The sequence below is a fragment of the Pleurodeles waltl genome, chromosome 12 (assembly GCF_031143425.1).
Source record: "Pleurodeles waltl isolate 20211129_DDA chromosome 12, aPleWal1.hap1.20221129, whole genome shotgun sequence".
Classification (NCBI taxonomy): Eukaryota; Metazoa; Chordata; class Amphibia; order Caudata; family Salamandridae; genus Pleurodeles; species Pleurodeles waltl.
Window position 1 is genome coordinate 8,546,834 of NC_090451.1, and position 23,084 is coordinate 8,569,917.

Here is a 23,084-nt window from a genome sequence, read left to right on the forward strand (position 1 = left end):
GTTAGACTTACAGAGGATCTGGGATCCGGGAATGAGTGTTAGAGTTACAGAGGATCCGGGAATGAGTGTTAGACTTACAGAGGATCCGGGAATGAGTGTTACAGTTACAGAGGATCCGGGAATGAGTGTTAGACTTACAGAGGATCTGGGATCCGGGAATGAGTGTTAGAGTTACAGAGGATCCGGGAATGAGTGTTAGACTTACAGAGGATCCGGGAATGAGTGTTACAGTTACAGAGGATCCGGGAATGAGTGTTACAGTTACAGAGGATCCGGGAATGAGTGTTTGAGTTACAGAGGACCCGGGAATGAGTGTTAGAGTAACAGAGGACCCGGGAATGAGTGTTAGACTTACAGAGGACCCGGGAATGAGTGTTAGAGTTACAGAGGATCCGGGAATGAGTGTTAGAGTTACAGAGGATCCGGGAATGAGTGTTAGAGTTACAGAGGATCCGGGAATGAGTGTTAGAGTTACAGAGGATCCGGGAATGAGTGTTAGACTTACAGAGGATCCGGGAATGAGTGTTAGACTTACAGAGGATCCCGGAATGACTGTTAGACTTACAGAGGATCTGGGATCCGGGAATGAGTGTTAGAGTTACAGAGGATCCGGGAATGAGTGTTAGACTTACAGAGGATCTGGGATCCGGGAATGAGTGTTAGACTTACAGAGGATTCGGGAATGAGTGTTAGAGTTACAGAGGATCCTGGAATGAGTGTTAGACTTACAGAGGATCTGGGATCCGGGAATGAGTGTTAGACTTACAGAGGATCTGGGATCCGGGAATGAGTGTTAGACTTACAGAGGATCCGGGAATGAGTGTTAGAGTTACAGAGGATCCGGGAATGAGTGTTAGACTTACAGAGGATCCGGGAATGAGTGTTAGACTTACAGAGGATCCTGGAATGAGTGTTAGACTTACAGAGGATCTGGGATCCGGGAATGAGTGTTAGACTTACAGAGGATCTGGGATCCGGGAATGAGTGTTAGAGTTACAGAGGATCTGGGAATGAGTGTTAGACTTACAGAGGATCCGGGAATGAGTGTTACAGTTACAGAGGATCCGGGAATGAGTGTTACAGTTACAGAGGATCCGGGAATGAGTGTTTGAGTTACAGAGGACCCGGGAATGAGTGTTAGAGTAACAGAGGATCCGGGAATGAGTGTTAGACTTACAGAGGACCCGGGAATGAGTGTTAGAGTTACAGAGGATCCGGGAATGAGTGTTAGACTTACAGAGGATCCGGGAATGAGTGTTAGACTTACAGAGGATCTGGGATCCGGGAATGAGTGTTAGACTTACGGAGGATCCGGGAATGAGTGTTAGACTTACGGAGGACCCGGGAATGAGTGTTAGACTTACAGAGGATCCGGGAATGAGTGTTAGACTTACAGAGGATCCGGGAATGAGTGTTAGACTTACAGAGGATCTGGGATCCGGGAATGAGTGTTAGACTTACGGAGGATTCGGGAATGAGTGTTAGACTTACAGAGGACCCGGGAATGAGTGTTAGACTTACAGAGGATCCGGGAATGAGTGTTAGACTTACAGAGGATCCGGGAATGAGTGTTAGACTTACAGAGGATCTGGGATCCGGGAATGAGTGTTACAGTTACAGAGGATCCGGGAATGAGTGTTAGACTTACAGAGGATCCGGGAATGAGTGTTAGAGTTACAGAGGATCCGGGAATGAGTGTTAGACTTACAGAGGATCCGGGAATGAGTGTTAGAGTTACAGAGGACCCGGGAATGAGTGTTAGAGTAACAGAGGACCCGGGAATGAGTGTTAGACTTACAGAGGACCCGGGAATGAGTGTTAGAGTTACAGAGGATCCGGGAATGAGTGTTAGAGTTACAGAGGATCCGGGAATGAGTGTTAGAGTTACAGAGGATCCGGGAATGAGTGTTAGAGTTACAGAGGATCCGGGAATGAGTGTTAGACTTACAGAGGATCCGGGAATGAGTGTTAGACTTACAGAGGATCCCGGAATGACTGTTAGACTTACAGAGGATCTGGGATCCGGGAATGAGTGTTAGAGTTACAGAGGATCCGGGAATGAGTGTTAGACTTACAGAGGATCTGGGATCCGGGAATGAGTGTTAGACTTACAGAGGATTCGGGAATGAGTGTTAGAGTTACAGAGGATCCTGGAATGAGTGTTAGACTTACAGAGGACCCAGGAATGAGTGTTAGACTTACAGAGGATCCGGGAATGAGTGTTAGACTTACAGAGGATCCGGGAATGAGTGTTAGACTTACAGAGGATCTGGGATCCGGGAATGAGTGTTCGAGTTACAGAGGATCCGGGAATGAGTGTTAGACTTACAGAGGATCCGGGAATGAGTGTTAGACTTACAAAGGATCCGGGAATGAGTGTTAGACTTACAGAGGATCCGGGAATGAGTGTTACAGTTACAGAGGATCCGGGAATGAGTGTTTGAGTTACAGAGGACCCGGGAATGAGTGTTAGAGTAACAGAGGATCCGGGAATGAGTGTTAGACTTACAGAGGACCCGGGAATGATTGTTAGACTTACAGAGGATCCGGGAATGAGTGTTAGACTTACAGAGGATCCGGGAATGAGTGTTAGACTTACAGAGGATCTGGGATCCGGGAATGAGTGTTAGACTTACGGAGGATCCGGGAATGAGTGTTAGACTTACAGAGGATCCGGGAATGAGTGTTAGACTTACAGAGGATCCGGGAATGAGTGTTAGACTTACAGAGGATCCGGGAATGAGTGTTACACTTACAGAGGATCTGGGATCCGGGAATGAGTGTTAGACTTACGGAGGATTCGGGAATGAGTGTTAGACTTACAGAGGACCCGGGAATGAGTGTTAGACTTACAGAGGATCCGGGAATGAGTATTAGACTTACAGAGGATCCGGGAATGAGTGTTAGACTTACAGAGGATCTGGGATCTGGGAATGAGTGTTAGACTTACAGAGGATCCGGTAATGAGTGTTAGAGTTACAGAGGATCCGGGAATGAGTGTTAGAGTTACAGAGGATCCGGGAATGAGTGTTAGAGTTACAGAGGATCCGGGAATGAGTGTTAGACTTACAGAGGATCCGGGAATGAGTGTTAGACTTACAGAGGATCCGGGAATGAGTGTTAGAGTTACAGAGGATCCGGGAATGAGTGTTAGACTTACAGAGGATCTGGGATCCGAGAATGAGTGTTCGAGTTACAGAGGATCCGGGAATGAGTGTTCGAGTTACAGAGGATCCGGGAATGAGTGTTACAGTTACAGAGGATCCGGGAATGAGTGTTACAGTTACAGAGGATCCGGGAATGAGTGTTTGAGTTACAGAGGATCCCGGAATGAGTTTTAGAGTTACAGAGGATCCCGGAATGAGTGTTGCAGGTATTAGGGCTTGCTGACACTGAAGGGACTCAGCAGGCCATGTTCTTCCTGCACTGGTTCAGGGTTCAGATTGCGTAGTGTGAGAGGACAGAGAGGGTGGCGGGAGCACCTTTTTCACAAGTGTGTCAGCGGAAGCTGCTGAAACTTCACCTCATACACACATCCCCAGCCGGGTCAGCTGGCTTGATTGGGACCTCATTGGTTGCAAGGGAAGGGTCCTCGACGAAACTCACATCAACATCTTTATTAACTTTTTGAAAACAATTAAAATTGGCTTTTAAAAAACTCACATTGAAAATCCAATGTTCCTGGCAGCAAACCTGAAAAACGTGTACTACTTCCCATTTTGAAGGTTTTCGGTTGACTTTTGCTGGTCTCTCATTCCTATCTACTTTCCCAGCACTGCCTGGGTGCGCATAAATAGGCGATTGCACCGCAAGCATACCCGTGGCTTGGGCAGGCTACCCCCCCAGCCTTGTAACACCTATTTCCAAGGGAGGGGGTGTTACCACCTCTCCCACAGGAAGTCCTTTGTTCTGCCTTCCTGGGCTTGAGCTGGTCAAGCAGCAGGAGAGCAGGAACCTGTCTGGTGTGTGGCAGCAGCTTGGGCTGCCTGGAAAACCCTAGTAGACTGTTAGGAGCAATGCTGGGGGTCCTCTAAGGAGCCACCAGAGTGCACGGAATCATAAACCAATACTGGCAACAGTACTGGGGTAGGGTTCCGACATGTTTGGTACCAAACATGTCCAGGTTCGGAGTTACCGTTATGTAGCTGGACACAAGTAGTGACCTATGTCCAATACACGCGCAAAATGGCTTCCCCGCCCTTACGAAGTCTAGTGCAATGGCCCTGGAGTACATAGGGGGCATCTCTGCTCATGCAGGGGTGCCCTCGTACACAGGGACCTGCACCCTGCCCTCTGGGCTATGAGGGCCTTTCATGGGGTGACTTACAGTGACCTGGTGCAGTGACCTGTAGTGAAAAGGCTGCATGCACCTTTTCACGCAGGCTGCAATGGCAGGCCTGCAGACACATTTTGCATGTGCTCCCCATGGGTGGCACAATACATGCTGCAGCCCATGGGGGACCCCTGGTGCCCCAATGCCCTGTATACCTAAGTGCCATTTAAAAGGGACTCATATGGGGGCATCAGTATGCCAATTGTGAGGAGTAAAAAGTCCTACACAACCACATTTAGAGGGAGAGAGCACAATCACTGGGGTCCAGGCTAGCAGGATCTTAGTCAAAACAGTCTAAGCACACTGATAAACAGGCAAAAAGTAGGGGTAACCAGGCCAAAAAGGGGGTACTTTCCTACACATGTGAATAGGAGATTAAACAACGTAACAGATGCGTGCCTGTATGCCTGTCCGCCAGGGGGCCTTGGGTATACGTGAATAGGCGATTGCACAACCTAACAGATGCGTGCCTGTATGCCTGTCCTCCAGGGTGCCTTGGGTACACGTGAATAGGTGATTGCACAACCTAACAGATGCGTGCCTGTATGCCTGCCCTCCAGGGGGCCTTGGGTACGCGTGAATAGGCGATTGCACAACCTAACAGATGCGTGCCTGTATGCCTGTCCTCCAGGGGGGGCCTTGGGTACGCGTGAATAGGCGATTGCACAGCCTGACAGATGCGTGCCTGTATGCCTGCCCTCCAGAGGGCCTTGGGTACGCGTGAATAGGCGATTGCACAGCCTGACAGATGCATGCCTGTATGCCTGTCCGCCAGGGGGCCTTGGGTACGCGTGAATAGGCGATTGCACAGCCTGTCAGATGCATGCCTGTATGCCTGTCCTCCAGGGGGGGCCTTGGGTACGCGTGAATAGGCGATTGCACAACCTAACAGATGCATGCCTGTATGCCTGTCCTCCAGGGGGCCTTGGGTACACGTGAATAGGCGATTGCACAACCTAACAGATGCGTGCCTGTATGCCTGTCCTCCAGGGGGCCTTGGGTACACGTGAATAGGCGATTGCACAGCCTGACAGATGCGTGCCTGTATGCCTGTCCTCCAGGGGGCCTTGGGTACGCGTGAATAGGCGATTGCACAACCTAACAGATGCATGCCTGTATGCCTGTCCTCCAGGGGGCCTTGGGTACGCGTGAATAGGCGATTGCACAGCCTCACAGATGCGTGCCTGTATGCCTGTCCTCCAGGGGGGGCCTTGGGTACGCGTGAATAGGCGATTGCACAGCCTGTCAGATGCGTGCCTGTATGCCTGCCCTCCAGGGGGCCTTGGGTACGCGTGAATAGGCGATTGCACAGCCTCACAGATGCGTGCCTGTATGCCTGTCCTCCAGGGGGGGCCTTGGGTACGCGTGAATAGGCGATTGCACAGCCTGACAGATGCATGCCTGTATGCCTGTCCTCCAGGGGGGGGCCTTGGGTACGCGTGAATAGGCGATTGCACAGCCTGACAGATGCGTGCCTGTATGCCTGTCCTCCAGGGGGGGCCTTGGGTACGCGTGAATAGGCGATTGCACAGCCTGACGGATGCATGCCTGTCCTCCAGGGAGGTTGTTGATGGCCTGTTTTTTCCCATACATTGCTGCTTTTGCTGCGAAAGTTCACCTGCTGTCCCGTGTGCACAGTTTCATGGGCACCAGGAGCAGCTCAGTCTCTTGGGCTCCGGTATTTTTCTGAGATACTTGAGGGTGTTTTCCACTTTCAGCAGCCCTGTCTCTGTTTCCAGGTTGTTGTTTAGTTTCCCTTTCTCCTTTTGTTTGGTATTCCATTTCCTCTTCTCCCTTGCTGTGCTCAGTAGTTGTTTTGTCTTGTGTATATGGAAGTTTTCCCAAGCTCAGCCTCATTCCTTTCGCTTTCCTCTGTCTACTTTCTATAGTTTCCAGTTTTTATCCTGTGATCGTTGCCCTTCCTTGCTGCAGGTTCTGTCACATTTCCATCAGTTTTGTATTTTTTTTTCCCTGCAGTAAGAATACTGCAAAAAAATGTGACCCCAATGAAAAAACTATTGGCTTTAGTTCTCATATAAAGTTGATTTTTTAAAAACTGTATTTTAGATTTGTGGCGATATAAGGACAAAGGCAGCGCATCAAGCATGAATATGCAAACAGTGTAAACACAGGCCGAGTATTACAATCAGACATAGAAGACCTGATCAATGAAGATGCATTGTAAGGCCGGGCCACCTGCAGCCATCACAGAGCGGGGGTAACGGTCCGAGATAGGGGAGTGTCTGTCATCTGCCTCAGGAGGGGCGCGTGCTAGGGATTGAAGATATGTCATTAGAGGTTGCCTTATATCAGTGGTTCCCAACCTGTGGTCCGGGGACCCCCTGGGGTCTGTGACTGCTTAGAAAATTAACTGTTATTAACAGAATAATAATGTATATAGAAGTAAAGTAGCAAAATGTACAATTGAACATTTTTAAATGTTCTGTAAATATCAAAGAATTCGAAATTGGAGGCAGAAAATTAAATTAGTATTGATTTGTGGGAGCTGTGAAGGTGCAGGGCCCTAGAGGATGGCACAATCACTGCTGATGCCCTCATGGGTCTACCCCTAATATCCCTTGCCCTGGGTCCTGGGTACCCATTTACTAGGGACTTGCAGTGATATTCAAGAGTGTATCCAATTGTGCCAAGCATCACAACAGATTTAGGGAAAGAGCTCTGGCCAAGGGAACCTGGTTAGCAGGGGCCCTGGGCACTACCACCTTCTAGGACCCATCAACATCAGGCACCTGGTGCACTGGCATGTATTGAAAGGGTGCTTGCACCTTTCACGCAGGCTGCAATGGCAGGCCTGCAGACACATTTTGCATGGGCTTCTATGAGTGGCACAGTACATGCTACAGCCCATGGGCAACCCTGGTGCTCCAATGCCCTGTGTACCTAAGTACAATATACTAGGGACTTATATGGGGGCACCAGTATGCCAATTGTGGGGTGTGCAAGGTCCTGAGCACAGAAGTTAGTGGTAGAGAGCACAGTCACTGGGGTCCTGGTTAGCAGGATCCCGGTGAACACAGTCAAAGCATCCTGACAGCAAGCACAAAGTGGGAGTAACCATACCAAAAAGAGGGTACTTTCATACAATACTTCTGCTGGGCTCCCCCTGCTCTTTGTGTTTTTTTTTTTTATGCTCCTACCTCATCCATAACTTTTTTGCACCCCTGTACCTGTTATTAACTACCCTAAAGGCCACGCCACTTGTTTTTAAATTAACATGACCTTCTTTTGTTTGCATGTTATCCCTGCCAGCCAATATCTTGTGCTCCTTCTATTCTAGATCTTGCTAGATGTAGAAAGCAGATTCTTATAACTTGTGTTTCCTTTCAGTTTTATCACATTTCTCATGGAAAAGGAATTTCTACATGTTTTAATTTCTCCAAAAATTGAGAACCTCTAACTGGAGCTCATCATTTCGTTTTTTCATGGAATGGAGGTACAGTTGACTAACTGCTAGTCCTCTGCACCCAAAAGGGCCTGGTATTGGGCATCAAGCACACCGGGACCCTTTCTTTGTAATGAGAATCCTGATGGCTGTGAGCGGGTTCTCTGGGCCGCTGGTGACTCTGCTAGACTGAGGTCTGCCTCGTGTTATGTCAAAGCTCCTAAAGTACTCAGTGTGCAGTGTTCTTACCCGAAGGGCAACAGAATTTTGTGTTGTGTGAAAGAATACCTCACCAAAGGAGCTGTTGTATTAAAACCAAGTTTGGTTTCTACTGGGTTCTTAATTATGAGCGTTTTCTAGACTTTGCACCTCAAGGCCTACATTTGAGTTGGGGCACGTGCCACTTTCTGACTCTTTCTTAGATGCGACAGTGGTCTTTCTACATGGACCCTGCCGCTGCCAGTAAGGGAACATGATGTTTATTGGTGGCATGTCCTCAAAGGCCCCTGTTCATTTGTGGTGATAATGGTGCTGGGAGGGAGAGGGTGTGTTGCCTCGTGTAGGGGAGAGTATTCCTTCATTACTTTAGAATCAAACCAGTGACACAGGAACAATTCTTTACTTTATCAGAGCTCTGAAAAAAGCCTGCATGAGCGGAGCTCATTGTCCATAGTGAACTGCCATCAGCACTTTCTTGTTTGCATAACCTGAAGCGCGTGCATCTACAGAGCCCGATGTTTGTGCTGCTTTTGCGTGAGAGCACCCTAGGGCCTGCGCAAGCTATACAGAGGTAGAGTCGCATGTTTCTTGTGGGTGGAGCTCATGTATCCCTGATTAGAGGATGTGTGGGACAAGAACATCCATGTCAGCATTCATGTAGGGCAGGGGTCTCCAACCTTTTCTGTAGTAAGAGCTACTTTTGCTCAAGCAAAGTCCTCATGAGCTACTACAAACTTTTAGTACTGTAACATAGTTATCACATATGTTAGTATACTATGGACACCATCAGCGGGAATATAAGTAACGACCACACAAGAATTTTAAGCATAATTACCAGCAGAAATACCAAGAAAAAGCCCATCAGTATTGAGTGCCTCCAGCTGACTAATGAAATTTCAGCCAAAGCCTGAGGTGTCCCCTAACAGAAAGGACCACCACAGTATGTCTCTCGTTCAGATATCAACTTTAAATGTGTTTTCTTAACTGTGAGTGAAGACAGATAGCCATGAGGCAGATGCCATAGACCGACACAGTATATGTTTGAGTCTTATTATGACACCCAATCATTGTTTTGCCAGCCTCCAAGCATCTTGAGGTGAGCAGTGCTACCGTCTTTAATATGCTCTGACCCTTTGAAAGAGTTACTGGGCTCTATTTCAGCTCTGAGAGCTACTTCAAGGGATCTGGTGAGCTCCCAGTAGCTCCCGAGCTACTCATTGGAGACCCCTGGTGCACGGTGAGCGCTCTCCAAAGTTTCACTGTTTCAAGGCTGAGTGTGTCGTGCACAGGTGGCAGTGGACTTATTGCATTGTAAGTATGTATGTGGAGAACGTCAAAGCAGATCAGAGAGTAGAAATCGGATTTGTCAGACATGAGAGAATTGCAGATTTTTTAAATATATATATTTATATGTCAAGTACTGCACGAACCACTTATCACACCTGACATGGTACTGTGCATTGGAGGTTATGTGTTTTGGGATTGTTTATTCCTGTAATCTAGCCTTTTAGGATCTGCATTTATAAGGAGTGGTGGAGAATTATAATTACAAATGTAAGAGACATGGTGAAGGGAAGGTGTTTTGAAGAGGGTACACTCATTGGAGTTCGCAGTTTATTGTATGGACCCCGATTTGCAATTTTGGTGTGACGTTGATAATATACCTTGTATTCTGCCATGGTTTTTCTCTAAAGTTTTTGAATTGATTTAAAAAAAAAAAAAAAAAAAAGTACTTTTCAATCCCAAAGCCCCCTCACCCAACACCCGAAAAATGGATGAAAGTGTTGAGTGAGTGGTGGTTCACTAGGGCCATCCCAGAGTACAGAGTGGCTAGATGTCTGCTGGAGCCAAAAGTCCTAAGATGTGAATTCTGAGCTAGTGTGTGTCGTAGGCCCAGAAAGTCTTTTGCTACAGCTCGGTAGAGTTGTGTGCCAGTGAGTGCTGGATGGCATGCAGCACACTGATGCTGGCACCTCCTTTGTCTAGTGGTTGTCTAATTCTGACTAGCTTCAGATACCAAATCTGGGGTTGATTAACCAAATGCTTTATTCAAGCACTTGTTCTTTGGCCTGAAAGCTGTGATCTGGATTCAGGTTCTACTCTGGGCCTGGTGCTTGTGCTCTAAGTAAGGCACAGGATTTATGAGCCAGCCCCTAAGCCCAGAAGACCTGGTTGGGAGAGCGGGGCAGTGGACATGGTTGGGAGAGCGGGGCAGTGGACATGGTTGGGAGAACGGGGCAGTGGACATGGTTGGGAGAGCGGGACAGTGGACATGGTTGGGAGAGCGGGGCAGTGGACATGGTTGGGAGCGGGGCAGTGGACATGGTTGGGAGAACGGGGCAGTGGACATGGTTGGGAGAGCGGGGCAGTGGACATGGTTGGGAGAGCGGGGCAGTGGACATGGTTGGGAGAGCGGGGCAGTGAACATGGTTGGGAGAGCGGGGCAGTGGACATGGTTGGGAGAGCGGGGCAGTGGACATGGTTGGGAGAGCGGGGCAGTGGACATGGTTGGGAGAGCGGGGCAGTGGACATGGTTGGGAGAGCGGGGCAGTGGACATGGTTGGGAGAGCGGGGCAGTGGACATGGTTGTGGAAGCCTGGCAGTGGGCATGGTTGTGGAAGCCTGGCAGTGGGCATGGTTGTGGAAGCCTGGCATTGGACATGGTTGGGGAGCCTGGCAGTGCACGTGGATGGGGTAGCGGGCAGCACACGTGGTTGGGGGAGCAGGGCATTGAACGTGGTTGTGGGAGGCTGGCAGTGGACATGATTGTGGGAGCCTCGCATTGGTCATAGTTGGGAAGCCTGGCAGTGCATGTGGGTGGGGTAGCGGGCAGCACACGTGGTTTGGGGAGCAGGCCATTGAACATGGTTGTGGAGCCTTTCAGTGGACATGGGTGGGAGAGCGGGCAGTACCCATGGGTGGGAGAGCGGGCAGTACACATAGCTGGGGAAGCGGGGCGGTGCAAATGGTTGGAGGGTGGGCTTCGCACATGGCTCGGGGAGCAGGTAACACACATGGCTGTAGAAGCGGGGAAGTGCACAAGGTTTGAAGAGATGGCCGTTCACATGAATGGAGGTATGGGATGATACACATGGTCTTGGTGAGAGGAATGTGAGAAAGTATACCTTGTTAAGGACTGGAAAGTGGGACGGTGCATGCTCGGGGGAGAATGTGCAGCCAATCATGGAAGAGAATGACAGTATTCCTGGTCTGGAGGATATGGATGAGATGTGTAATGAGAGCTGAGTGGCACGTTGCACATGGTGAGAGGGGTGGTTAGCTGGTACGTGTGATTTGGGGAGAGTAGACAATTACATAGGTTGAAAAGTAGGAAGTATGCACAATTGGTGAGAACTGAACAGAACACATGATCGGAATGGAAAGTTTGCCAGCTCACTTAACAGAGGTGGAGAGTGGGACAGTAGGCTTGATTGGCAGAGCAAACATACATGTCAGGCTGGAGAGTAGTAGGTACGCATGATTGGGGTATACTTGAACAGAATACATGATTGGTTGGAGAGTGAGATGTTTGCATGATTGGCAAAAGTACATGGTAAGGATGGCTTAGTCAGGGAGAGTACGCATGGCTGGGGGCTGCAGAGCTGGACAGTAACCATTGATCAGTGCATAGAGGTGTTAACCTTCAGTCTTACTGATTAGTCATGTGTAAATAATTTTTCTGGAAGCTTGCCCGGGGTGGAGGTTTTGGTGTTTTGCAGTGGTGCTCAGATGGGATCTGCCAAGTGTTTGGAGCTTGAAGGAGAGCTTTTGGTTAACCTGTGGCTTTTTTGCAGTTCAGAGGAATATGTTGGATTTCCCTCAGCATGTTTCTCCCAATAAGGATGTGCGAGCAGCGAGTACAGAGGCCGACAAAAGACTCTCTGAGTTTGATGTGGAGATGAGTATGAGACCAGACGTATTCCAGCGGCTTGAGCGACTGCAGGTGAGTATGGTGCGTTGAAAGATCAATAACGGGGAATGCAGCTGCCTTAGGGCCTACAACAGGTGAGCACAGTGAACACCCTGTACCCTCACGGTGTGAGCGCGATCACTCCTTGCAGGGTCACGCACAAGGAATACAGCTACCACAAGGCCTGATGCAGATAGGCACAAGATCTTCAGCAGGCCTGCAGGCAGGAGCATGGAATCTATTCAAGGCATAATACCTACAAACAATGCACGCTGCATAGTGCATAGGCCAGTCAAGTTTGTATAGTGAACATGACTTTAGTGTAGGGAAAGTAGCATCTTTCTGACATAGTTACCCCCACTTTTTGTCTGGTGTCAGTGTGTTTAGACTGTAGTATGCTGGGATCCTGTTAACCAGGACCCCAGTGTCAGTGCTCTCTCCCCTAAATTTAGTTGTATGGTAACTTTTACACTGCACAATCGGCATACTGGTGCACCCATGTAGGTCCCTAGTATATGGTACTTAAGTACCCAGGGCATTGGTACACCAGGGGTCCCCCATGGGCTGCAGCATGTATTGTGCCATATGTGTGGGGCCCATGCATACTGTGACTACAGACCTGCTGTTGCAGCCTTTGTGAAATGGTGCATGCACCTTTCACTCCAGATATAAGGTTTGCTTTATATCAGTCACTGCACTCCGATCCTGTAAGTCACCCCTAAGGTAGGCCCTTTAGCCCAAGGGCAGGGTGCATGGTTCTACGTCTGAGGGTACTCCTGTGTGGGAAGCTGACCTGGTGTGTGGTGGGTACCCAAGGTAGTTACACCTTATACCAGGTCCAGGTATTCCTATTAGTGAGGTGTAGGCAGTGTCTAGAAGCCAGGGCTCTTTAGAGGTAGCTGTGGATGAGCAGCCAAGGCTTATCTAGGAGGCATGCAAAGCTCATGCAATACCACTGTAGTCACACAGCACGTACACACATGAAAGAAAACACTTAGTTGTACAATAATAAAGGGACTTTATTTTAGTGACACAATTACCAAAAAGTACTAGAGCGGCAACCCTCAAATAGGAGGTAAGTAACACTAGATATGTACACTAGTAGTCAGAAATAGGCATAGAAAGTGATAGAAAACAGTGCAATAGCAAATAGACAATAGTGACCCTTGGGGGAGTCCAAACCACACCCTAAAAAAATGGAATGCAAATGCAGGACCCCCACCTAGGTATGTGGAATGTGTAGAGGGGAGCTAGGGGAACTAGAAAACCCCACAGGTAAGTACCACAGTGACCCCCAGCGAACAGGAACAAAGGAGTAAGTTAGTGGATTTTCCCCAAACCACCCAAAAGGAAGAAAAAGAAGAAAATGCAACACCCAGACAAGACTGCAAGAAACCAGCGGTGGATTCCTGAAGAGGAAGACCCGTGGAAGAAGGGGACCGTGGGGGTGATTCCAAGCTTGGCGGGCGGCAGGAGCCGCCCGCCAAGCGGGAACCGTCAGAAGACCTTACCGCGGTCAAAAGACTGCGGCGGTCATTCTGGGTTTCCCACTGGGCTGGCGGGCGACCGCCAAAAGGTCGCCCGCCAGCCCAGTGGGAAACACCCTTCCACGAGGAAGCCGGCTCCGAATGGAGCCGGCGGAGTGGAAGGTGTGCGACGGGTGCTAAGCAGACACTGAAATTCAAAGTGGGGCCCTCTTACGGGGGCCCCACGACACCCCTCACCGCCATCCTGTTCCTGGCGGTCGAAACCGCCAGGAACAGGATGGCGGTGAGGGGGTCAGAATCCCCATGGCGGCGCAGCAAGCTGCGCCGCCATGGAGGATTCCCCTGGGCAGCGGAAAGTCGGCGGTACACCGCCGACTTTCCGTTTCTGGCCGCGGCTGTACCGCCACGGTCAGAATGCCCAAAGGAGCACCGCCAGCCTGTTGGCGGTGCTCCCGTGGACCCCGGCCCTGGCGGTTTTTACCGCCAGGGTCTGAATCACCCCCCAAGTCCAGAAGTCACAGAAGAGTCCGGTGGGGGGCAGGAGCCATAGGGGTGACTTTGTATGGGCCCCCATGGGTCGCCTAATACATGCTGCAGCCCATTGGGATGCTCTGGGTACCATATACTAGAGACTAAATGGGGGCACCAGTATGCCAAATGTGGGGTGTGTGGCTGAAGGGAGAGAGCATGCTGCTAACCAGGATCCCAGTGAACACAGTCAAACACACTGACAAACAGGCAAACGGGGGGTAACCATGCTAGACAGAGGCTACTTTCCTACAGCGATGGAAATGTTTAAAACTAAAGCAGACCTACCACCTTGGATGACTATCTTTATAAACTTGTTCTGTCCCCAAAAAAGGTCAGCTTACAAAGCCTGTTTCTTACTGTATTGGAGCTGGGTCTCCATAAACCAGTCTCCTGCCCCCATAAAGTCTGTCTTTATAAACCTGTCTCCCGCCCCCATAAAGTCTGTCTCTGACCCCATAAAGTCTGTCTCCATAAACCTGTCTCCCGCCCCCATAAAGTCTGTCTCTGCCCCCATAAATACTGTCTTTATAAACCTGTCTCCCACCCCCATAAAGTCTCTCTGCCCCCATAAAGTCTGTTTTTCTAAACCAGTCTCCCGCCCCCATAAAGTCTGTCTCTGCCCCCATAAAGTCTGTCTTTATAAACCTGTCTCCCACCCCCATAAAGTCTGTCTCTGCCCCCATAAAGTCTGTCTCTATAAACCAGTCTCCCGCCCCCATAAAGTCTGTCTCTATAAACCAGTCTCCCGCCCCCATAATGTCTGTCTCCATAAGCCAGTCTTCCGCCTCCATATAGTCTGTCTCCATAAGCCAGTCTTCCGCCTCCATAAAGTCTGTCTCCATAAGCCAGTCTCCCGCCTCCATAAAGTCTGTCTCCATAAAACAGTCTCCCGCCTCCATAAAGCCTGTCTCCATAAAACAGTCTCCCACCTCCATAAAGTCTGCCTCCATAAACCAGTACATTTCACTCCCTGGGAGGTGTGTCTCGACAAAGCAGTGTACTGCCCCCATGTAGCTCTGTCTCCATAAGCCAGTTTCCTGTCCCCTTGAAGGCTTGCTTCCATAAACCAGTCTTGCCACCTTGGTGGTGGGTTTCTGTAAACTTGTCGTAGGCTAAACCATGCATGATTTATAAAGGCAGCAAATGATTCCAGGTTTCAGCTGAAGCAAGATGCTTACCAAGAGTGAGAGATGCAAAGGAAAGGTGCCCAGGGGAGGAACTGCTGCCTCTTTGAGACAGGGCAAGCCCTGAAGAAAGTTGGGTGTTGGAAGTACCCTGTGCTTATTCTCGGTGCTCATGAGGCAGGCAGGCTTGACTGCACCTGTGTACCTTCCACATCGCTTGGCTGTGAGGACTTTGGGCGAACTCAAATACTCAAAGTGATAGAAAAATAAAGTTAAACAAATTAAATAAATAAAAAAACAAGGTTAATGCTGGTGCCTTGTAGCACCCAGGGAGTATTTAGTGGGTCAGAAAGTCGCAGAATTATAGTAAAATAAAAGTTATGAGTAGAGGTGGATTTGAAAGAGTCACCCATCTGTTTGTTTGCACCAATATATTGAGTCAAACATGGCTGGAAGTGTGAGAGTTCATATGACAGCTACGGGTGAGATCAACTATAGGAGTACTAGGATGGAATCTGGGTTAAACATACGTCTTGCTGCCCCTGTTGGGTCTCTGCTCTGCTCTTTTCTATGCCCATGTCTGTTCTTGGTGTCCCTTGGCTGGTAGTTCTTGCCGCTACATGTTGTGTTGGCTTGGACAGCTGTCAGAGGCAGCTTTACCTCTGCCATTGAGGTCCAGTCGCTCTGCACCTCAGCGCTCCTCTGAGCTGGAGCAGTAATGCGATTGGTCCCTTGTTGCAAGGGTGGCAACGGGCTAAGTTCTAGGTTAAGAGCTAGAGCGGGCAGGATGTTACGAGTTGGATGTTATGAGGGATGATTATATTGTTCAAATATTTGCAGAAAAGAGGATTTTCGAAAACCCCAACTATGCACTCATGCAAGTTCCTTGGTTCTTGTCACTCACAGGAAAAGGTGTCTACTGAACCCCTCCAGCCAGAGATGAAGCGCTACCTGGAACGGCTGATCAAACTGGGCAGGAGGAACGGTCTAAACCTCCCTCCAGAGACACAGCAGGTAAGACCACATGAATCTAAAAAGCTTCAACAGGTGCCCTCCACAACAGTCGGAGGCCTGTCCACAAAGCAGATGCCCTCTTTGTCTAAAAGCAGAAGCCATGGGCTTCAGTCACACACACTTTGGATTTTCCTGTGAACCAATGGTGAACATTCCTCATTAATAAGTAATTAATAAGTAACTTGCAGTCCATCAGTGAGCAATTGTTTCTGAAGTTCTTCAAACAAATCATAGAAAATACATGCTTGTTCACACAGTTAAAAACACGTGAATGTGCAGTAGGACGCCTTGAATGGGTTGCAGAGGAAGAGTTTTGGTGCTATGTATATTACCAAGAGAAGAACTGACTTTGCTGTAGACTTTTACAGGGGTGAGCTGCCATGGGGTCCTGTCCGGGTCCAGTTGCCACTGGTCAGCTGGGCCCTTGCAGGTAAAGGCCTCTTGTAGCTTGTTGTGTCCTGTAGCTTTAACAGGAGGTCAGTCTTATGACCCAACCCTTGGATTCCACTTCTTTTTCCTGGGCCGTCGTCTAGGGCTCCTCTCAGATCACAGACCGCAGACTCACTCCTTTTCTGTATCTCTTCTTCCTCAGGTTTAGGATTGCTCTGAAGTGGGTGCCTGCAGTTCCCACATTTATGTCTGACACAAGCTAGTGTATGAGAATGACTCCTGGCATGACCTAACCAAAGTGGCAAAAGATCCCTGTGCCAACCCTATCCACTTCGGAGCAGCCACAATACCTGCCAATAAAGCGAGAGACAGAAGTGTGGTAGAAAAAAATAAGAGGGGTTCCCAATAAACAGACAGGGGTACTCATGTGGCCTATCATGGAGGATGGCTGTTATACCACTCCTATTCCATCCAGCGTGTTTGACATCTCACGGCTCCCTGGACGAGGGAAACCACAACCTTCCCTCCTATTCATAGATGGGAAACCGCTCACCCCACTAAGGATGAGGGATGCCTCAACCCCCACCCATATGGATGAGTGATACACAGTTTCCTACCCAATCATAGATAACCTCTCTCTCCTCTCTTGGCTTGTGATGTGCGTGTGAAACGTCTGTGCTGTGTTTATTTCAGAAAATTAAACTGATCAAGAAAAAGCTCAGCGGTCTCTGCATCGACTTCAACAAGAACCTGAATGAAGACATCACCTTCCTGCCCTTCACAAGGGAGGAGCTTGGTATGAAGCTGGGAGAGGGCACTGTCTGGAGCGGGGGATGGGCACACTAACGATTGTAACTACTGGGGGGTATGCTGGGTTTGGAGAGGGGCAGGGGAACGGACTGCAGAGTACAGCTACCCGTGGGGAGGAGAGGGGGTGTTGTTAGGGTGGGGTAGCCAAACTGACTGCAGGGGGTACAGCTACCAGCCTGTAGAGCTGCCAGGGGGATGCTCGGTCTCAGCCAGGGAGGGGACAGACTGCAGAGTACAGCTAGCAGACTGTAGAGCTGCCAGGGGGACGCTCCGTCTCAGCCAGAGAGGGGACAAACTGCACAGTACAGCTACCAGACTGCAGAGCTGCCAGGGGGACGCTCGGTCTCAGCCAGGGAAGGGACAGACTGCAGAGTACAGCTACCAGACTGTAGAGCTTCCAGGGGGACGCTCGCTCTCAGCCAGGGAGGGGACAGACTGCAGAATACAGCTACCAGACTGTAGAGCTTCCAGGGGGACGCTCGCTCTCAGCCAGGGAGGGGACACACTGCAGAGTACAGCTACCAGACTGTAGAGCTGCCAGGGGGACACTAGGTCTCAGCCAGGGAGGGGACAGACTGCAGAGTACAGCTACCAGACTGTAGAGCTGCCAGGGGGACACTAGGTCTCAGCCAGGGAGGGGACAGACTGCAGAGTACAGCTACCAGCCTGTAGAGCTGCCAGGGGGATGCTCGGTCTCAGCCAGGGAGGGGACAGACTGCAGAGTACAGCTACCAGCCAGTAGGGCTGCCAGGGGGACGCTCGGTCTCAGCCAGGGAGGGGACAGACTGCAGAGTACAGCTACCAGACTGTAAAGCTGCCAGGGGGACGCTCGGTCTCAGCCAGGGAGGGGACAGACTGCAGAGTACGGCTAGCAGACTGTAGAGCTGCCAGGGGGACGCTCGGTCTCAGCCAGGGAGGGGACAGACTGCAGAGTACAGCTACCAGCCAGTAGGGCTGCCAGGGGGACGCTCGGTCTCAGCCAGGGAGGGGACAGACTGCAGAGTACAGCTACCAGACTGTAGAGCTGCCAGGGGGGCGCTCACTCTCAGCCAGGGAGGGGACAGACTGCAGAGTACAGCTAGCAGACTGTAGAGCTGCCAGGGGGACGCTCGGTCTCAGCCAGGGAGGGGACAGACTGGCTGCCAGGGGGACGCTCGGTCTCAACCAGGGAAGGGACAGACTGCAGAGTACAGCTACCAGACTGTAGATCTGCATGGGGGACGCTCGGTCTCAGCCAGGGAGGGGACACACTGCAAAGTACAGCTACCAGACTGTAGAGCTGCCAGGGGGACGCTCGGTCTCAGGCAGGGAGGAGACAGACTGGCTGCCAGGGGGACGCTCGGTCTCAACCAGGTAAGGGACAGACTGCAGAGTACAGCTACCAGACTGTAGAGCTGCCAGGGGGACGCTCTGTCTCAGCCAGGGAGGGGACAGACTGCAGAGTACAGCTACCAGACTGTAGAGCTGCCAGGGGGACGCTCGGTCTCAGCCAGGGAGGGGACAGACTGCAGAGTACAGCTACCAGACTGTAGAGTTGCCAGGGGGACGCTCGGTCTGAACCAGGGAGGGGACAGACTGCAGAGTAAAGCTACCAGACTGTAGAGCTGCCAGGGGGACCCTCGGTCTCAGCCAGGGAGGGGACAGACTACAGAGTACAGCTACCGGAGGGGACAGACTGCAGAGTACAGCTACCAGACTGTAGAGCTGCCAGGTGGACGCTCGGTCTCAGCCAGGGAGGGGACAGACTGCAGAGTACAGCTACCAGACTGTAGAGCTGCCAGGCGGGCGCTCGGTGTCTGCCAGGGAGGGGACAGACTGCAGAGTACAGCTACCAGACTGTAGAGCTGCCAGGGGGACGCTCGGTCTCAGCCAGGGAGGGGACAGACTGCAGAGTACAGCTGCCAGACTGTAGAGCTGCCAGGGGGACGCTCGGTCTCAGCCAGGGAGGGGACAGACTGCAGAGTACAGCTACCAGACAGTAGAGCTGCCAGGGGGGCGCTCGCTCTCAGCCAGGGAGGGGACAGACTGCAGAGTACAGCTAGCAGACTGTAGAGCTGCCAGGGGGACGCTCCGTCTCAGCCAGAGAGGGGACAAACTGCAGAGTACAGCTACCAGACTGCAGAGCTGCCAGGGGGACGCTCGGTCTCAGCCAGGGAAGGGACAGACTGCAGAGTACAGCTACCAGACTGTAGAGCTTCCAGGGGGACGCTCGCTCTCAGCCAGGGAGGGGACAGACTGCAGAATACAGCTACCAGACTGTAGAGCTTCCAGGGGGAAGCTCGCTCTCAGCCAGGGAGGGGACACACTGCAGAGTACAGCTACCAGACTGTAGAGCTGCCAGGGGGACACTAGGTCTCAGCCAGGGAGGGGACAGACTGCAGAGTACAGCTACCAGACTGTAGAGCTGCCAGGGGGACACTAGGTCTCAGCCAGGGAGGGGACAGACTGCAGAGTACAGCTACCAGACTGTAGAGCTGCCAGGGGGACGCTCGGTCTCAACCAGGGAGGGGACAGACTGCAGAGTACAGCTACTGGCGCGCTCGGTCTCAGCCAGGGAGGGGACAGACTGCAGAGTACAGCTACCAGACTGTACAGCTGCCAGTGGGACGCTCGGTCTCAGCCAGGGAGGGGACAGACTGCAGAGTACAGCTACCAGAATGTAGAGCTGCCAGGGGGACGCTCGGTCTCGGCGAGGGAGGGGACAGACTGCAGAGTACAGCTACCAGACTGTAGAGCTGCCAGGGGGACGCTCGGTCTCAGCCAGGGAGGGGACAGACTGCAGACTACAGCTGCCAGACTGTAGAGCTGCCAGGGAGACGCTCGGTCTCAGCCAGGGAGGGGACAGACTGCAGAGTACAGCTACCAGCCTGTAGAGCTGTCAGGGGGACGTTCGGTCTCAGCCAGGGAGGGGACAGACTGCAGAGTACAGTTACCAGACTGTAGAGCTGCCAGAGGGGCGCTTTGTCTCAGCCAGGGAGGGGACAGACTGCAGAGTACAGCTGCCAGACTGTAGAGCTGCCAGGGGTACGCTCGCTCTCAGCCAGGGAGGGGACAGACTGCAGAGTACAGCTACCAGACTGTAGAGCTGCCAGGGGGACGCTCGGTCTCAGCCATCGAGGGGACAGACGGCAGAGTACAGCTACCAGAATGTAGAGCTGCCAGGGGGACGCTCGGTCTGCACCAGGGAGGGGACAGACTGCAGAGTACAGCTAGCAGACTGTAGAGCTGCCAGGGGGACGCTCACTCTCAGCCAGGGAGGGGACAGACTGCAGAGTACAGCTACCAGACTGTAGAGCTGCCACGGGGACGCTCGGTCTGAACCAGGGAGGGGACAGACTGCAGAGTACAGCTACCAGACTGTAGAGCTGCCAGGGAGACGCTCGGTCTCAGCCAGGGAGGGGACAGACTGCACAGTACAGCTAGCAGACTGTAGAGCTTCCAGGGGGACGCTCGGTCTCAGCCAGGGAGGGGACAGACTGCAGAGTACAGCTACCAGACTGTAGAGCTTCCAGGGGGACGCTCGGTCTCAGCCAGGGAGGGGACAGACTGCAGAGTACAGCTACCAGACTGTAGAGCTGCCAGGGGGACGCTCGGTCTCAGCCAGGGAGGGGACAGACTGCAGAGTACAGCTACCAGACTGTAGAGCTGCCAGGGGGACGCTAGGTCTCAGCCAGGGAGGGGACAGACTGCACAGTACAGCTACCAGACTGTAGAGCTGCCAGGGGGACGCTCGGTCTCAGCCAGGGAGGGGACAGACTGCAGAGTACAGCTACCAGACTGTAGAGCAGCCAGGGGGACGCTCGGTCTCAGCCAGGGAGGGGACAGACTGCAGAGTACAGCTACCAGACTGTAGAGCTGCCAGGGGGACGCTCGGTCTCAGCCAGGGAGGGGACAGACTGCAGAGTACATCTACCAGACTGTAGAGCTGCCAGGGGGACGCTCGGTCTCAGCCAGGGAGGGGACAGACTGCTGAGTACAGCTACCAGACTGTAGAGCTGCCAGGGGGACGCTCGGTCTCAGCCAGGGAGGTGACAGACTGCAGAGTACAGTTACTAGACTGTATAGCTGCCAGGGCGACGCTCGGTCTCAACCAGGGAGGGGACAGACTGCAGAGTACAGCTACCAGACTGTAGAGCTGACAGGGGGACGCTCGGTCTCAGCCACGGAGGGGACAGACTGCAGAGTACAGCTGCCAGATTGTAGAGCTGCCAGGGGGACGCTCGGTCTCAGCCAGGGAGGGGACAGACTGCAGAGTACAGCTACCAGACTGTAGAGCTGCCAGGGGGACGCTAGGTCTCAGCCAGGGAGGGGACAGACTGCAGAGTACAGCTACCAGACTGTAGAGCTGCCAGGGGGACGCTAGGTCTCAGCCAGGGAGGGGACAGACTGCAGAGTACAGCTACCAGACTGTAGAGCTGCCAGGGGGACGCTAGGTCTCAGCCAGGGAGGGGACAGACTGCAGAGTACAGCTACCAGACTGTAGAGCAGCCAGGGGGACGCTCGGTCTCAGCCAGGGAGGGGACAGACTGCAGAGTACAGCTACCAGACTGTAGAGCTGCCAGGGGGACGCTCGGTCTCAGCCAGGGAGGGGACAGACTGCAGAGTACAGCTACCAGACTGTAGAGCAGCCAGGGGGGCGCTCGCTCTCAGCCAGGGAGGGGACAGACTGCAGAGTACAGCTACCAGACAGTAGAGCTGCCAGGGGGGCGCTCGCTCTCAGCCAGGGAGGGGACAGACTGCAGAGTACAGCTAGCAGACTGTAGAGCTGCCAGGGGGACGCTCACTCTCAGCCAGGGAGGGGACATACTGCAGAGTACAGCTACCAGACTGTAGAGCTGCCAGGGGGACGCTAGGTCTCAGCCAGGGAGGGGACAGACTGCAGAGTACATCTACCAGACTGTAGAGCTGCCAGGGGGACGCTCGGTCTCAGCCAGGGAGGGGAAAGACTGCAGAGTACAGCTACCAGACTGTAGAGCTGCCAGGGGGACACTCGGTCTGAGCCAGGGAGGTGACAGACTGTAGAGTACAGTTACTAGACTGTATAGCTGCCAGGGCGACGCTCGGTCTCAACCAGGGAGGGGACAGACTGCAGAGTACAGCTACCAGACTGTAGAGCTGCCAGGGGGACGCTAGGTCTCAGCCAGGGAGGGGACAGACTGCAGAGTACATCTACCAGACTGTAGAGCTGCCAGGGGGACGCTCGGTCTCAGCCAGGGAGGGGACAGACTGCTGAGTACAGCTACCAGACTGTAGAGCTGCCAGGGGGACGCTCGGTCTCAGCCAGGGAGGTGACAGACTGCAGAGTACAGTTACTAGACTGTATAGCTGCCAGGGCGACGCTCGGTCTCAACCAGGGAGGGGACAGACTGCAGAGTACAGCTACCAGACTGTAGAGCTGACAGGGGGACGCTCGGTCTCAGCCACGGAGGGGACAGACTGCAGAGTACAGCTGCCAGATTGTAGAGCTGCCAGGGGGATGCTCGGTCTCAGCCAGGGAGGGGACAGACTGCAGAGTACAGCTGCCAGACTGTAGAGCTTCCAGGGGGACGCTCGGTCTCAGCCAGGGAGGGGACAGACTGCAGAGTACAGCTACCAGACTGTAGAGCTGCCAGGGGGACGCTCGGTCTCAGCCAGGGAGGGGACAGACTGCAGAGTACAGCTACCAGACTGTACAGCTGCCAGGGGGACGCTAGGTCTCAGCCAGGAAGGGGACAGACTGCAGAGTACAGCTACCAGACTGTAGAGCTGCCAGGGGGACGCTAGGTCTCAGCCAGGGAGGGGACAGACTGCAGAGTACAGCTACCAGACTGTAGAGCAGCCAGGGGGACGCTCGGTCTCAGCCAGGGAGGGGACAGACTGCAGA

At 52.4% G+C, this 23,084-nt stretch overlaps 1 protein-coding gene across 4 annotated transcripts in view; it reads left to right on the top strand.

Moving 5' to 3' along the window:
* Positions 1-23,084, top strand: part of THOP1 (thimet oligopeptidase 1) — a 236,187-nt gene that overhangs the window by 77,893 nt on the left and 135,210 nt on the right. For all 4 annotated transcript variants that reach the window (XM_069215804.1, XM_069215806.1, XM_069215805.1 and 1 more), the window contains exons 3-5: positions 11,750-11,898; positions 15,914-16,021; positions 17,105-17,207. In XM_069215804.1, coding sequence (XP_069071905.1) covers positions 11,750-11,898; positions 15,914-16,021; positions 17,105-17,207 — 360 coding nt within the window. The remainder of the gene's footprint in view (positions 1-11,749; positions 11,899-15,913; positions 16,022-17,104; positions 17,208-23,084) is intronic.